The sequence below is a fragment of the Scyliorhinus canicula genome, chromosome 19 (assembly GCF_902713615.1).
Source record: "Scyliorhinus canicula chromosome 19, sScyCan1.1, whole genome shotgun sequence".
NCBI lineage: Eukaryota > Metazoa > Chordata > Chondrichthyes > Carcharhiniformes > Scyliorhinidae > Scyliorhinus > Scyliorhinus canicula.
This window is the reverse complement of record NC_052164.1, coordinates 105,361,213-105,378,511: the sequence shown is the minus strand read 5'-3', so window position 1 is coordinate 105,378,511 and position 17,299 is coordinate 105,361,213. Positions and strand designations below refer to the sequence as shown.

Sequence of the window (17,299 nt, the reverse complement as noted above, 5' to 3'; positions counted from 1 at the left end):
GCTGTGACACAGCGTCTCTGGGGTCCCGCTGTGGCACGGCCGTCTCTGGGATCCCGCTGTGACACAGCGTCTCTGGGGTCCCGCTGTGACACGACCGTCTCTGGGATCCCGCTGTGACACAGCGCCTCTGGGGTCCCGAGGTGGCACGACCGTCTCTGGGGTCCCGCTGTGGCACAGCGTCTCTGGGGTCCCGCTGTGACACAGCGTCTCTGGGGTCCCGCTGTGACACGGCCGTCTCTGGGATCCCGCTGTGACACGGCCGTCTCTGGGGTCCCGAGGTGGCACGGCCGTCTCTGGGGTCCCGCTGTGGCACGGCCGTCTCTGGGATCCCGCTGTGACCCAGCGTCTCTGGGGTCCCGCTGTGACACGGCCGTCTCTGGGGTCCCGAGGTGGCACGGCCGTCTCTGGGGTCCTGCTGTGACCCAGCGTCTCTGGGATCCCGCTGTGGCACGGCCGTCTCTGGGATCCCGCTGTGACACGGCCGTCTCTGGGGTCCCGAGGTGGCACGGCCGTCTCTGGGGTCCCGCTGTGGCACGGCCGTCTCTGGGGTCCCGCTGTGACACAGCGCCTCTGGGGTCCCGCTGTGACACGGCCGTCTCTGGGATCCCGCTGTGACACGGCCGTCTCTGGGGTCCCGCTGTGGCACGGCCGTCTCTGGGGTCCCGCTGTGGCACGGCCGTCTCTGGGATCCCGCTGTGACACGGCCGTCTCTGGGATCCCGCTGTGACACGGCCGTCTCTGGGGTCCCGCTGTGACACGGCCGTCTCTGGGGTCCCGCTGTGACACGGCCGTCTCTGGGATCCCGCTGTGACACGGCCGTCTCTGGCGCCCCGCTGTGACACGGCCGTCTCTGGGATCCCGCTGTGACACAGCCGTCTCTGGCGCCCCGCTGTGACACAGCGTCTCTGGGATCCCGCTGTGACACAGCGTCTCTGGGATCCCGCTGTGACACAGCGTCTCTGGGATCCCGCTGTGACACAGCGTCTCTGGGATCCCGCTGTGACACAGCGTCTCTGGGATCCCGCTGTGACACGGCCGCTGTGACATATTGACCTTTTTAGGTGATGTTGTTTGAAAGAGGAATATTGGTCAGGACACTTGAATAATTCATCTAAACAGATATCAGAAACTCAGTTTAACGTTTCACCATCAGCAGTTCCAGCCTGGCTTCTAGACTGATGTCCTGGAGTGACGCTCGAACCCACAACCCTTTGGTTCAGGAGAGTGTGTCACTGAGCCAGAATTGCCTTTAATTTGGGTTTAGCAATTTAATGTTCCTGCATTCTTATCCTGTGAACTTGCCCCCATTCATCACCTTCTTACAAATTTCATTCTAAAAATGTTTCAAACTTTGCAGAATAAAATTGGCGATGTCTGTCTTCCTCACAGGATGAAGATTGCAGTGATGATGTTCAGCATGTTGGGATCACAGCAAAGAAGATACTTCGCTCTTCCCAGACAGCAGCTGAAAAGTTAGGGATGCACTTGGCTAATCTACTAATTGGCAAAGGTGCCAAGGAAATCCTGACTGTTGCGAGGCAGCTGAATGATGCAAGATAATGCTCAGTTTTTATGCTGAAGATTGGTGAATATTATGTCGTTATTTAGGTGTTTATAATGTTACAAATGCACAGTAACCAAAGGTAACGGGCAATATCCCTATTGTGTGGCTTATACACCCCGTTTTGCTGAGTAAAACATTCTCTATTTTTCTTATCTGATATGTTTTTAAACTCCACGGTGTTGTTCCTCTGATTAACTTTATCAAACAGCTGATATCCTATGGCATTTGGAGATTGCTCCTGGATTTCTGGATGACCTGGTGCGATATCTGCATCTTCATGTCTCTGTGCTGAATACTGACTTTTTCCCCAGATAGCATCTTTGGTCTAAAACAACTTGAAGTTCTTATTTTTGATCTGTTAATTCGAATTGAAATCATGCTTTTAAAGAAAAACCTGTGATGTTTTATTTAATTGTTAGTACTGAACATAGAACATAGAACAGTACAGCACAGAACAGGCCCTTCGGCCCTCGATGTTGTGCCGAACAATGATCACCCCACTTAAACCCACGTAACCCGTATACACGTAACCCAACAATCCCCCCATTAACCTTACACTACGGGCAATTTAGCATGGCCAATCCACCTAACCCGCACATCTTTGGACTGTGGGAGGAAACCGGAGCACCCGGAGGAAACCCACGCACACACGGGGAGGACGTGCAGACTCCACACAGACAGTGACCCAGCCGGGAATCGAACCTGGGACCCTGGAGCTGTGAAGCATTGATGCTAACCACCATGCTACCGTGAGGCCTAATCGGCTGATTTTTCTTTTCTGAGCCAGCATGTTTTGGAATTGAGCTGTATCCCAGATTCTCTCACTGCGATATTCCTGTGTCATGTGCTCTCATCCACTGCAAATAGTATTTGAATGGGACCAATATAAACATGTTCTTTACCCACCGTAAACCCCCAGAAGAAGGGGAGTATCTACTGGCTTGACATCGATTCCTGTTACACCACGCTTACTGCTGTTTGAACTTTGCAGCAATGGGACCTTTAGTTGGAAATGTCACACAAGACAAAGATTCTTCTGTGCCTCTGTACAGATTTGAATATTTCCTGTAGTCTGGGTTCAGCTGACCTACAGGCTCTGCTTCTATTGCAAGGTGTTGTGCAAATGAGAGAGTTTTGTGAGACTCGGGCACGGTAATAGTGTGTGTGTGGGAGGCGAAGCAACTAATGTCTGTTTCTGTACACCCCCAAATGGCCGTGGCTGAGAAATTCTCCAAAGAAAGAGGCAATTTTTTTTAAATTAAAGGCTTTTATTTTGGGGAGTGAATTTACTAAATGTTTAAGACTGTAAACATATGTAAAGACTTGTCATGTCAGCAAACCCTTTTTCTGAAGATCATTCAATTTCAATTGATGTAGTGGTATACATTAGCTATTTTGCTGTGGATGACACCTCGCAGCTGAGCTTGATTTTTGTTCTCAAATCCATGGACTTGGACATCATAGCAGAGGCTGCAGATAGTGATCAGAAACCGTGGCTCATTTTCCCCTCCCTGGCCCCATATCCCCCCCTCCCTGGCCCCATATCCCCCACAGTCAAGAGGCAGTGAGGCTAATTACACTGGCCTGATATAGCCCTGACTAACATGCACAGGCCAAGGATAGAGACTGCAACATTCCTCATTCCCACACGGTATGCTGTATTGGCCCACTGAGATTTTGGGGACGCTGTATTCGATGCCAGCTGTGGATCGGGAGTAGCACTCGTGTCTGAGTCAGAATGTTGTGGGTTCAAATCCCACTCCAGAGACTTGAGCACAACATAGAACAGTACAGGCCCTTCAGCCCTCGATGTTGCGCCGGCCTGTGAAACCCCTCTAAAGTCACTCTACACTATTTCCTTATCGTCAAAGCCTAGACTGATGGTCCAATGCAATCCCGAGGTGGCCTGCACTGTTGGACATGCTGCCTTTCTGATGAAGTGAGGTCTTCTGCCCTCTTGGTGGATGTAAAACATCCCATGCAGCGATTTGAAAGAAGAGTTTGGGAGTAGTTCCAGCTCTCTTGGCCATTATCTATCTCTAAAGCAAGATGACAAAGCTGATAATGTAGTCACTCTCACATCGTGGGATCTGACTTTGTACATTGCAGCGGTGACTCATTAATGTATTTCATTGGCTGTGAACTGCTTTAGGTCTTTGAGATTGTGAAAGGCGCTGTACAAAATATTTTTTTATTTCTTGACTTTACTGTCAGTGTACAGCAGACAGTCACCAAACAGATTCTACTGAATCTTCTGTTGGCCTATCACTGGCGATACTGAGAAAATATACAAGCCAAAATCAAATCCTTAATGCTTCTGATTACGAAGCTTGCTGGATTCTATCAATTATATTCTTACAAATTATGGAGGGTTATTATTTTTTTAACAAGTTGCTTATCAGCAATCTCAAGTGGTTGGGACGCAAGTTACTTCTGACCATGCACTCAGGTTAACTCGGGTCAATGACACGGTCGGTGATATGGTCAGCTGCATCTGGAGGATTCCAGAATTTGGTTCACAAATCTTGTAACTATTTGAAAATCCAACATAATAAAGATGACATCTATATTGCTCAGTCAGTGTGTTAGAGAGAATTCACTGCCTGTGCAGCAATCACCCGTTTAGCAGCGATGCTGTATCTCAGTATCACGCTGAACAGAGATTTTATTTTTACTTCAACACGTTAAAAGTATGGAAAAAAAACTGGAGGCTTTTGAATCAAATTAAATGTTGTCCTGCTCTGATAAACTAGTCAGTTTAAAAACAAAAAAAACCCATGTCCACCTGTCACAAACCATTGTCTAGTTCCCCATTGGATCTCCTGTTCCCATTTCTTCACACTGATTGTGAGTAAAGGTTTTTACAGTACTTCCTAACAATACTTGAAGGACAGGTCAAATGGACGATTCTGAGCTACAGCAACCTTGAACTGAATAATAACCGGACCTGACTTTCTGTATCATTTGCTCCTGCAATCAATATCCTATGGGCTGGAACTTGCAATGGATTTTGAGCTGCAAGGTTGGCTCAGTTGAATCTGTGACAAAGACCCATACTCAGAATTTAGCAGCAATAATATTCTACACGCAGTCAGGAATAGCAGTGATGTGTACACAAATGCCCCTTTATTATCCATCAATTGTCTCATTTGCACTGGCAATAACCTTGTGTGTAGGATTGTGTGAGAAATCCTACACAAATGGACCTTCAGCCTTAAACAAAATAACACAAAGTGCTCTTTGAAGCTGAGGCAGCAATACTCATACACAGTCCTCCAGTTTCAGAACCCAAATCCCTCACCCTTAACCAGAGCTCCTAGAACACTTATGTAATGAAGTTTATTTAATTAAGAGAAGGATCTCTGAAAGTATTAAGAACATCTCTGATAATCTGGGACACTCTTACAACAAAGCAATAATGAATAATCAGGATTCCTTGCTGCTATGTCCTCCCATCATATTGACCATTGGATCTGGCATAGCAGGTTGTGGAGTATCTGTATTTGGTGTTCTGTCTCTTGCAGTAATGTCAGAATAAACAACACAAGTGATTTTTGAAGTTGTGTGTCTTTTCTGTATCCTCCCTTTTAAAGGCATAAGTGGGGTGGGGGGGTTGGTAAATTGAAAACCAATCTGCAGACATTTCAGTAATCAGGTGGCCTGTGTATATAACAGACTGAATGGATCAATAGTGGCAGATTGTATTCAAGTGTACATGCTAAGATTTTAAAGTTCTTAGCTTCAAATCCCTTCACCGCCTCAGTAACCGTGATGGTGAAGAATGGGGATGGACTTGGAGGGGAACTTCCAGGTACAAAGAAAATTACATCACAGGAACAGGCCCTTTGGCCCTCCCAGCCTGCGCCGATCCAGATTGTTTATCTAAACCGGTCACCTATTTTCCAAGGATCTACTTCTCTCTGTTCCCTGCCTGTTCATATATCATATGTCTAGATCAGGGGTGGGCAAACATTTCCATGCAAGGGCCACATTCAGAAATTCACAATTTTAAAGGGCCGCATAGTATATTAAGTAAAATAATTAATATTTAAAATAGCCAAAATAAAAGTTTTTTTTAAAAAAGCAATTAAATTAATATTTTAAAGTAGAAACTTCACATGAAACATGTTGTGCCGAGCAATGATCACCCTACTCAAGTCAACGTATCCACCCTATACCAGTAACCCAACAGCCCCCCCCCCCCCCCACCCCCACCCAACAATTAACCTTGATTTTTTTTTTAATGACTTGATCTTGGTGGGCCGCATAAAGACCTTTGGCGGGCCGCATGCGGCCCGTGGGCCATAGTTTGCCCACCCCTGGTCTAGATGAATCTTAAATGATGCTATCGTGCCCGCCTCTACCACCTCCACTGGCAAAGCGTTCCAGGCACCCACCACCCTCTGCGTAAAAAACTTCCCATGCACATCTCCCTTAAACTTTCCTCCTCTCACCATGAAATTATGACCCCTTGTAACTGACACCCCTACTCTTGGAAAAAGCTTGTTGCTATCCACCCTGTCCATACCTCCATTTTGTAGACCTCATCAGGTCCCCCTCAACCTCCGTCTTTCCAACGAAAACAATCCTAATCTACTCAAACCTTTCTTCATAGCTAGCACCCTCCATACCAGGCAACATCCTGGTGAACCTCCTCTGCATCCACATCCTTCTGGTAATGTGGCGACCAGAACTGCACGCAGTATTCCAAATGTAGCCTAACCAAAGTCATATACAACTGTAACATGACCTGCCGATTCTTGTACTCGATACCCCGTCCAATGAAGGCCAGTATGCTGTATGCTTTCTTGACCACTATCGACCTGCGTTGCCACCTTCAGGGTACAATGGACCTGAACTCCCAGATCTCTGTACATCAATTTTCCCCAGGACTCTTCCATTGACTGTATAATCTGCTCTTGAATTAGATCTTCCAAAATGCATCACCTCGCATTTGCCTGGATTGAACTCCATCTGCCATTTCTCTGCCCAACTCTCCAATCTGTTTATATTGCTGTATTCTCTGACAGTCCTCCTCGCTATCTGCAACTCCACCAATCTTAGTATCATCTTCAAACTTGCTAATCAGACCACCTATATCTTCCTCCAGATCATTTATGTACATCACAAACAACAGTGGTCCGAGCATGGATCCCTGTGGAACACCACTAGTCACCTTTCTCCATTTTGAGACACTCCCTTCCACCACTACTCTGTCTCCTGTTGCCCAGCCAGTTCTTTATCCATCTAGCTAGTACACCCTGAATCCCAGACTTCACTTTTTCTATCAAACGCCTTACTGAAGTCCATGTATATGACATCTACAGCCCTTCCCTCATCAATTAACTTTGTCACTTCCTCAAAGAATTCTATTAGGTTTGTAAGACATGACCTTCCCTGCACAAAACCATGCTGCCCATCACTGATAGGTCTAATGGGGAATAGATCCTATCCCTCAGTATCTTCTCCAACAGTTTGCCTGCCACTGACGTCAAGCTCACAGGTCTATAATTCCCTTGATTATCCCTGCTACCCTTCTTAAACAAAGGGACAACATTAGCAATTCTCCAGTCCTCTGGGACCTAACCCATGCTCAAGGATGCTGCAAAGATATCTGTTAAGGCCCCAGCTATTTCGTCCCTCGCTTCCCTGAGTAACCTGGGATAGATCCCATCCGGACCTGGGGACTTGTCCACCTTAATGCCTTTTAGAATACCCAAAACTTCCCCCTTCCTTATGCCAACTTGACCTAGAGTATTTAAACATCTGTCACGTCCCTCTCCTTGGTGAATACCGATGCAAAATACTCATTAAGAATCTCACCCATTTCCTCTGACTCCACGCATAAATTCCCTATTTTGTCTTTTGAGTGGGCCAATCCTTTCTCTAGTTACCCTAATGCTCCTTATATACGAATAAAAGGCTTTGGGATTTTCCTTAACCCTGTTGACCCCTTTTAGCCCTCTTTATTGCGCGTTTGAGATTTGTCCTCCTTTCCCGATATTCCTCCAAAGCTTCATCAGTTTTAAGTCGCCTAGATCTTATGTATGCTTCCTTTTTCATCTTAGCTAGTCTCACTATTCCACTCGTCATCCATGGTTCCCTAATCTTGCCATTTCTGTCCCTCATTTATCACAGGGACATGTCTGTCCTGCACTCATCAACCTTTCCTTAAAAAAGACTTCCGAATCCACATTCTCTAGCACCTGCCGAATTTTGTTATACTTGGCCTTTCCCCAATTCAGCACACTTCCTTTAGGACCACTCGTCTTTGTCCACAAGTATTCTAAAATTTAAGGAATTGTGATCGCTATTCCCATGTCTGCTCCCCTTCTAGATGGCAATGGGCTGGGAAGGTGGTGCAGCAAATCTTGTACATGTTGTCACTGAGTCCAGTGAGTGTGAGAGAGAGTCACAGTAGCAAATATTTGAACTGATACCTACCTGTACAGGCCCCCCCATCACATTCAGGGGCAGGGATTTGACAAGATTAGTAGCCAGTCCCACAGAAGTCAGAAACCCCAGGGGGCTCAATTCAAATTTCTAAACGGTGAAAGATGCCGATACAGCCATGGGATCAGCTACAGGCAGATTAAACATTAAAACGGGGGAAAAAACAACAAAAAAAAACTGCATTTAGGGTTTAATCAACCGATCAAGAAGCCAGCAAACAGTGTTGAGAGGCACTATCATTTAAATTTTAAAAAGTGGCTTTTTATTCAATATACATTTTCAAACATTTCCATTCTAGCCTTTAAAAAATTGTTTAAATGGCAAAATTAAACACCCACCTTCAATTATAATAAATTCTCTATAAGATATGTCAAACTCTTGTATATAAAATATTTCAGTTCCCACCTGACAGCAAGAACAGAAATTGTGCAAAACTGTGCAGTTTTGAGATTAAAATGCAGAGACATTGGGTCAGGAAACACAGACTAGTCAAACTGTCAGAAACATTCAGGAGCCATTAAAGCAGAGAGGAAGGGTCAAGACAGGAAAGGTGAAGCTTATATCATCGTTTGGTGTTCACCCAATGGTAACGGTCCAGCCGGGGAAATGTGACCAAGTTGGACACTCTGTAATTCTTCTGGAAGTGAAAGCTGTAATCAGGAAACCTCTTGCGAATCTTGGGCCATGCCGCTGCAGGGTGTGAGTAGTAATCATTACCCTGCAAAACAAAGAAGAAAATTACAGCACAGGAACAGGTCCTTTGGCCCTCCCAGCCTGCACATCCAGACACTTTATCTAAACCGGTCTCCTATTTTCCAAGGTCTGCTTCTCTCTGTTCCCCACCTGTTCATATATCTGTCCAGATGCATCTTAAATGATGCAATCGTGCCCGCCTCTATCACCTCCACTGGCAAAGCATTCCAGGCACCCACCACCCTCTGCGTAAAAAACTTTCCCCCTCACCTTGAAATAGTGACCCCTTGTAATTGACATCCCCACTCTTGGAAAAAGCTTGTTGCTATCCACCCTGTCCATGCCTCAAGTTTGTAGACAGCATGGAATTTTACTCGTGAATTTAGACCCATATCCAAAATCATTGAACAGATATAATCCTAGATCACCATGGGACTCGGTACCTACTCACGCTGCCCTCCACTCCTACCCATGAGGAATTTCCCACCCCTCTATGTGGTATCATGTCAGGCAGCATTAGCTTTATAAATCACATTAACTGTTGCTTTCATCCCATTTGACAATTTTTACTTTTTGAAAGAAACTGTTGCCCCAGGAGCTGTCATTGTCAAGGGGGAAGAGGCGAACAGATTCAATTCTGTGGCCATTATTTACTTAGTAAGGAGTTCCTCAGCCAGTCAAACAGGAGGAAATCTGACACTCCCAACTGGACATCATTCTCTTTGTTCAATATGAGCTCCAGGTCAATAAAGCAAATTACAATAGTCAACTGGTTTGTATTATGGTGATATCTGGGAAGTGTTGACCCCCACAGTCATGTGAAATAAGGAACTGTTGTATAATTCACTAGACTAAAGCACATCTGCGAGTGAGAAACATCTAAAAGTCTCAAATCCCTGGCTACTGACCAAGAGCTTTTCAGCTACATGAAAATTCAGTGTTTCTAAAGACCTTTTCGAACCCAAAGACATCGGCCCTGCATCAAGGAGATACTCAATTCAGCACCTTTTATTCAGATAGTGTCCCAATTAGTTTGATTTCTGCTGCTTTTAAATTTCGCCCATTACTTTCCCAGAATTCCCTCTGGCACCCAGCCCAAGGTACCTCTGCATTAAGGAGGACACAGATTGGCCGAGTTTAAAAATCAGAAGCTGGTTATTGAACTGACAGTTACGAGCTTTAACATTCAGATCAGAAAACTGCACGTTACTGCATTCTGGGGACAAGTGGACATCGGATTTCTCAAATTGCCCGATAATAATGATTGACACAACATACCTGGTAGATGCTCTTTGGATTATTCACTGTTGGGATGGTTTGGGGCTCCTCAACAGGGCTTCCTCTACCCTTGAAGTTAGTATAAGTTTCAAACTGGTATATACTGTTTGGGTTGTTCACAATTGGTATGGTGTTTGTTTTAAAGGTTTCCTCTTCCCCAGCCGGGTGAGCAGATTCAGTGTAGTTGGCAGAGTTGTTGCTGGGCTCCTTGTAACTCTCCTCATCAGAGGAGGTGCCAGAGTAATAATCAGAGGTAGCACGTTCTGCAGCACTGCTGATATATTTAAAGATTTCAGAGTCTGTGCTGTGAGACTCTAATCTGGCCACGATGAATGGCTCGTTCTTCTCACCACACCTACAGCAGTGACAAAAGTCAATGTCAGTGGACGGAGTTGTAACAATGAGCACAAAATATCTCCAAAACCCACCATGGATTGGTCATCTCATTGCCGGTCCAGAATCAGACAGCAGTGATGTTCAGTTTCCTCCTAGTCACCCCAAAATAAGGTTTTTAAATTTAGTTTTCATTTAGCTCAGCTCGATGGACCACCCCTGCCCACTCCTGGGTGGACCAACGAAAGTTAGCTCAGATTGAAGTTTAAATTAGTAATTTAATTAATGGAGGGAATGCACATCTTTGATGCTACCACTTACTGGCCACTAACACCTAGCTGAGCCTCCCCAGAGCAGAACCAAAATCTTTCGTTTGTTTAACATGAAGCCTCAATTCCCCAGTGATGTTCCACAATCTCACCTTTTGGTCAAGATGTGGAGATGCCGACTGGGGTGAGCACAGTAAGAAGTCTTACAACACCAGGTTAAAGTCCAACAGGTTTGATTCAAACACGAGCTTTCGGAGCGCAGCTCCTTCCTCAGGTGAATGGCGAGGTATACCTCGCCATTCACCTGAGGAAGGAGCTGCGCTCCGAAAGCTCGTGTTCGAATCAAACCTGTTGGACTTTAACCTGGTGTTGTAAGACTTCTTACTGTGCTCACCTTTTGGTGAAGTGTCTCCCAAATTCCAGTTCATCATACAACAGAATCTCTCAACATCCAAGTTTAAACATTCCACCTCAGCCCCAACACCAGTTTAGTCTTTCCTGATACAACACCAGAACAGAGTTAAAGGCATCAGTTGTTGGTTATCAAGGAACAAGAGAAGGTAATTCCCTCAGCACTGCAGTCCAATTAATCAAAGCAACGGTAGCAGTGGTTAGCACTGTTGCTTCACAGCACCAGGGTCCCAGGTTCGATTCCTGGCTTGGGTCACTGTCTGTGCGGAGTCTGCACGTTCTCCGTGTCTGCGTGGGTTTTCTCCGGGTGCTCCGGTTTCCTCCCAGAAGTCCCGAAAGACGTGCTGTTAGATGAATTGGACATTCTGAATTCTCCCTCCGTGTACCCGAACAGGCGCCGGAATGTGGCGACTAGGGGATTTTCACAGTAATTTCATTGCAGTGTTAATGCAAGCCTACTTGTGACACTAAAGATTATGATTTTTGCACAATATTTCCAACTCCCCCTGCCTGCTGGTTGGGTGATATAATAGAGGTATTAAATTCAGAAAGGTTTTGATAAGAGTGGATGGAGCGAGTGTAAAATAGAGTTCATCAGTACAAGATAATACATCCAATCAGGAATTCAGAAGAACTTTCACTGACAGTGGTTGAAGTGAGTAGTACATACAGGTGCATTGCAATAATAATCTTTGTCACAAGTCGGCTTACATTAACACTGCAATGAAGTTACTGTGAAAAGCCCCTAGTCACCACATCTTTCGGGACTTGTGGGAGGAAACCGGGAGCACCCAGAGGAAACCCACGCTGACACGGAGAACATGCAGACTCAGCACAGACAGACAGTGACCCAAGCCAGGAATCAAACCCGGGACCAAGGCACTGTGAAGCCACAAAGCTAACCACTGTGCTACCATGTTGCCCAGGAGACAGGCACATGAGGGAGGAGGAAAGAGGGGGTTACGGTGAGGCAAGATGGAGTAGATCAGAAACATGGACCTGCTCCACATATTATATCTGAAAGCTCCCAGACAGATCCTGCTCCACCACGCCACAGCAAGATTTGCCTACTGGAGCTGGAGGTAACAGGCACATTTTTCATTAAGGGGCCATTTGCAAACCCATAAAATAGAGTTTATGACCCATTTCTTCAATCTTCAGCTTTCTTGAAGAACTGTGCCTTGATTAATCTGCCTTTGCCCAGGACAGAGTTACCACATCCACAACACCAATAACTTTTTCTACTCCTTCATGTTTCTGGATATGTTTAATCTGGTCCGTTAAACAGCCATTCCTGATGCAACATGTGATATTATTTATCATTTGGATCAACAATTAACCTGGACAAAGGTCCAGGAATTTGGTTTTCAGTTTTGTTCAGGAATTACATAGTTGGAGCCAGCAGAGCACCAACAATCAGGAGCAAATATTAAACAGAATAATACTCCAATTTAATTCCCATGGATAGAAGTTAAAACCAAAGCAATCTTGGAGCACCAAGCAGCAGATACAAAATGAATCCTTACCTACACCACACTTCATATGGATCTACCCAGACGGTGAGTTCCTTTGGCAGTTCCAAAGATGAATAGTCAATATTGCTCTCAACACAGGCCTGGAACAAGACTGGGTCCAGAGGCTCATTCTTATTGACCCGAATACACCTGGGATGGGAAACATAGACTATTGAATTCAGGGAGTCTGCTTCAAGGTGAATTTAGTCATAGCACCTGGCTCCAATTATATCCCCAAATGGTGATAGGTGGTAATAAAGCCAATCGTTGCTGCAAATCAACTTTAATTTAGGGAGTCTGAGTAATTTGGATCAAAGCCAGTTAATTACACTTGTCCAAATAATCAAATCCACCTAAAGGTGATGCATTCTTCCATTTGAAGTTTAGTCACCAATTTTGTACAATTAAAATCACAGTGGGAGTTTAACTATTTGGGTCGTTTAATGCAGCTTCCAGAACAAAGATGAGCTGATTGGGAAACTGATGTTAGACAGAGATTCTCACGTAAATGTGTTCCATTGCTGCCTCAGCTCACTCCCTTCCCCTCAGTGACTAGCACAGACCCCAGTGATCCCGGTCTGCATCAGTGACTAGCACAGACCCCGGTCTGCATCAGTGACTAGCACAGACCCCAGTGATCCCGGTCTGCATCAGTGACTAGCACAGACCCCAGTGACCCCGGTCTGCATCAGTGACTAGCACAGACCCCAGTGATCCCGGTCTGCATCAGTGACTAGCACAGACCCCGGTCTGCATCAGTGACTAGCACAGACCCCAGTCTGCATCAGTGACTAGCACAGACCCCGGTCTGCATCAGTGACTAGCACAGACCCCAGTTTGTCTAGATTCACTCACAGGACACAGATCAATGATTTTAACATTTTCACAGAACCCTTACAAATGATGTAAACGTTTCCAGTCCCACCTGTAACCTTGTCCCTTTACTGGATCCTCCCAGTACCAGTGATTCTTGTATTTTTCAAACAAAATCTGGGTCAGTTTGTTCCCGAATTTTTCAACCTTCAGTCTGCTGAGGTTTTCATTCCTCCTCACCATCCGGGAGATAAAAACCACGGTGGCAGCAATTTCCTCTCTCATTGTTTCTCAAATCAGCTTCTGCAAAGTTCACCAATGTTAGATACCATTTCACAAGATCCCCCCTCTCCCACAAACACATTAGTGACCAGGAGCAACTAGAACAACCAAAACCAACCTCAATCCTCCAGCAGCTCAAACCCAGCCTCCTCCAACTACTCAATGTCCTTCAATTTAGTGAAACCTCAAACACCTGAGCTTGGGGGGGGGGGGGGGGGGGGGGGGGGGGGTAACAAGAACTATGTCCAATCACAAAGGAATCAGGTTTCACAACATTAATTAGACTGGAAACACTTATCAATTACTGACACACTCGAGGGAAGGGCATTTATACACAGCAGTGCATCATGGGATACTCTCCACTCCCACAGTTTCCCAATCATCTCCTAGAACAGAATTCACTGATCAATTTCTCCCGCTAATATGATGTTATTTCCCTCCAAGCTAATAGTATCCGTCTCCGGGCTACCAGGGAAGCAAAGGCCAGAATATCTGCCTCTTTCTCCTCCTGGATTCCCGGGTCTTCCGACACCCCGAAAATCGCCACCTCTGGATTCATTGCCACCCTTGTTTTTAACACCATGTACATGACATCTGCAAACCCCCGCCAAAATCCCCTAAGCTTTGGACATGCCCAGAACTTGTGGACATGGTTCGCTGGTCCTCCCGCACATTTTGCACACCTGTCTTCCACCCCAAAATTCACTGGGAAATTCAGCCCCCCCAAGAAGTGCCTCATCCCCTCCGGCGTATACATCCTACTGTATTAATCCCTAAACGCCTTATTCACCCCGGCTGAATCTCCAACCAGGTTCTCATCCCCGTCATTTTCTTTCCCTATCTCCCTGGCTGCCTCCCTCTTCCTAAGCTGCTGTACAGCATTGTGCTGGTCTTATCCCCATGCTCATAGATAGCCCCCCTCGCCTTTTTCAGCTGCTCCACTGCCCTCTCTGTGGTTAACAAGCCAAACTCTGCCTATAGCCTCCGCCGTTCCCTTAAAAGCCCTGCCTCTGGGGTCGCCGCAATCCTATCGATCTGTAGTATCTCCTTAACCAGTCGGTCCGTCTCTGCCCTGTCCACTTTCTCCCCATGGGCCCGTATTGAGATCAACTCCTCTCTCATCACCGCCTTCAGTGCTTCCCAGAACATCGCTGCTGAAATTTCCCGTGTCGTTGACCTGCAGGTAGTTCTGAATACATTTCGTTAGCCGCTCACACACCCCTTCGTCAGCCAAAAGTCCCACATCTAACCTCCAGCGCGGGCACTGATTACTATCCTGCAGGTCAACCCAGTGCGGAGCATGGACTGAGATTGTAATCGCCGAGTACTCCGTGTCCACCACCATAGCCATCAAGGCCCTGCTCAAAATAAAGATATTGCTCCGGGAGTACACTTTATGCACGTGTGAGTAGAAGGAGAACTTCTTCACCCTTGGTTTCCCAAATCTCCATGGATCCTCCCATCCCCCCCATCTGCTCCATGAACTCTCTGAGTTCCTTAGCCATTGCTGGCACCCTGCCTGTTTTCGAGCTTGACTGGTCCAAGCCAGGGTCAATAACTGTGTTGATGTCCCCTCCCATGACCAACCTGTGCGAGTCCAGGTCCGGTATCTTCCCCAGCATCCTCTTTATAAACTCCACATCATCCCAATTTGGCGCATACACATTTACTAATACCACTTGCACCCCCTCTAGCTTCCCACTGACCATAATGTACCAACCTCCCACATCCGAGACTATTCTACCCGCCTCAAACACCACCCGCTTATTGATCAGGATCGCGACATCTCTAGTCTTTGAGTTTAGACCCGAGTGAAAGACCTGACTGACCCAGCCTTTCCTCAGTCTAACCTGGTCCGTTACTCTAAGGTGCGTCTCCTGCAACATTATCACGTCCGCCTTCAGTCCCCTAAGATGCGCGAACACACATCTACAAGCCCCGCCCACATTGAATATGCCCCTCCCACATTGAATATGCCCCACCCACATTGAATATGCCCTCCCACATTGAATATGCCCCTCCCACATTGAATGTGCCCTGCCCACATTGAATATGCCCCACCCACATTGAATATGCCCCATCTACATTGAATGTGCCCCTCCCACATTGAATATGCCCTGCCCACATTGAATATGCCCCTCCCACATTGAATCTGCCCCTCCCACATTGAATATGCCCCGCTCACATTGAATATGCCTCACCCACATTGAATATGCCCCTCCTACATTGAATGTGCCCCTCCCACATTGAATGTGCCCCTCCCACATTGAATATGCCCCTCCCACATGACCTAACACCTTTAAAAAACAGGATGAAATGATTGGTGATGACCAGAATTATGAAGGTCAGTACTGACCAGTGCAATTGTCTGAATTTAGTTGTCCAGATATCGAGGCATTGAGCTTTCCTCCACTGCTCTGTCATTGGCTGCCTGCCCCAAACTCCCGCCCTCCTCTCTGTTTCTCTCTCTCGCTTTGAAGACTCCTTGAAACTCATCTCTTCTGCTCATTTATCCTTCTGTAGCTCGGTATCAAATTTTGTTTCTTAACTCTCTTGTGAAGTGTCCTGGGATGGTCTACCACTTTAAAGCTGCTATCTAAATGCAATCTGGTGTTGTTGACAGCAGTGAAAGTAAGTGAAGGCACAGTGGCTTCACTGATTTAGATTTTCTGAAGAGGTGGCACCCTTCACAGTGTTGGCCCAATCACAATGTGTTAACATTGACAGTTCACTGGAATTGATCAGAGAACAATCTGTCTGCTAACTCTGTCAATGTGGAGTTCATTAAACCCCTAAACACCATGAAATGGTTCATTACTGAGAGCAATTGTCAGACGAGGAGAGTCAAGAGGCTTTGGGGAAAGAATTTGAAGATGCGGCCTGTGTTCTGTGCTATTAGGGCCAAAGGTGGAGGCTGACTTGGGGCAGCTTTTGAAGATTGGAGATTTGGAACTTGTGACTGGGCTGCCCCTATTATTCCAGTCTTCAAGAAAGGGGGCTCCGAGAGATTTTGTGGCAACATTAAGGTCACCATAAATCCAGTGTTTTGAGCTGCACAGTTCCATGACGTCACAGCGAAGGTCCGTTACAGAACTGGCAGCAGGTCAACATTTCAGCAAAATTGACCTGAGCCAAACTGATTTACAAATGATTTTGGACAGGAAGTCACCAGAACTTCCGACAATTGTGATGCACAAGGGATGGGGATCGCTCCTGTACCAAAGATTACCTTTCGGTATCACATCAGCTCCAGCTTTGTTTCAAAGAGAGTCAAGTGTTATCTGGATGACATCCTAATCACTGGAAGAGATGAAGAAGAGCACCTTTGAAACTTGCCGGGGAGGTGATGATGTAGTGGTATTGCTGCTGGAGTATTGATCCAATGGCCAGATGTATTGCTGTTGGGACCCAGCTTCAAATCCCACCATGGCACACCGGGAAATTTGTTTTTTTATAAGTTTAGAATACCCAATTCATTTTTTCCAATTAAGGGGTAATTTAGCGTGGCCAATCCACCTACCCTGCACATCTTTGGGTTGTGGGGGTGAGACCCACACAGACATGGGGAGAATGTGCAAACTCCACACGGACAGTGACCCAGGGCCGGGATTGAACCCAGGTCCTCAGCGCTGCAGTCTCAGTGCTAACCACTACGCCGCCCTTGGAATTAAAAGTTTAATGATTACCAT

At 46.2% G+C, this 17,299-nt stretch overlaps 2 protein-coding genes across 4 annotated transcripts in view; one reads left to right on the top strand and one right to left on the bottom strand.

Moving 5' to 3' along the window:
- The window catches only part of hmbsb (hydroxymethylbilane synthase, b), a 31,491-nt gene extending 29,534 nt beyond the window's left edge, over positions 1-1,957 (top strand). For both annotated transcript variants that reach the window (XM_038778690.1, XM_038778689.1), the window contains exon 14: positions 1,390-1,957. In XM_038778690.1, coding sequence (XP_038634618.1) covers positions 1,390-1,560 — 171 coding nt within the window. In that variant the 3' untranslated portion in view covers positions 1,561-1,957. The remainder of the gene's footprint in view (positions 1-1,389) is intronic.
- A 6,322-nt stretch (positions 1,958-8,279) lies between these two features.
- Positions 8,280-13,821, bottom strand: btg4 (B-cell translocation gene 4). Of its 2 annotated transcripts, XM_038779449.1 has the most exons (5): positions 13,729-13,821; positions 13,441-13,631; positions 12,528-12,665; positions 9,989-10,343; positions 8,280-8,735 (listed from the first exon to the last, which is right to left on the bottom strand). In XM_038779449.1, exons 2-5 carry the CDS (start codon positions 13,611-13,613, stop codon positions 8,580-8,582), a joined length of 822 nt encoding a protein of 273 aa, XP_038635377.1. In that variant the 5' UTR covers positions 13,614-13,631; positions 13,729-13,821; the 3' UTR covers positions 8,280-8,579. The 2 variants fall into 2 exon arrangements, with proteins under 2 accessions (XP_038635377.1, XP_038635378.1); XM_038779450.1 differs by lacking the exon at positions 12,528-12,665.
- Positions 13,822-17,299: the final 3,478 nt, after the last annotated feature.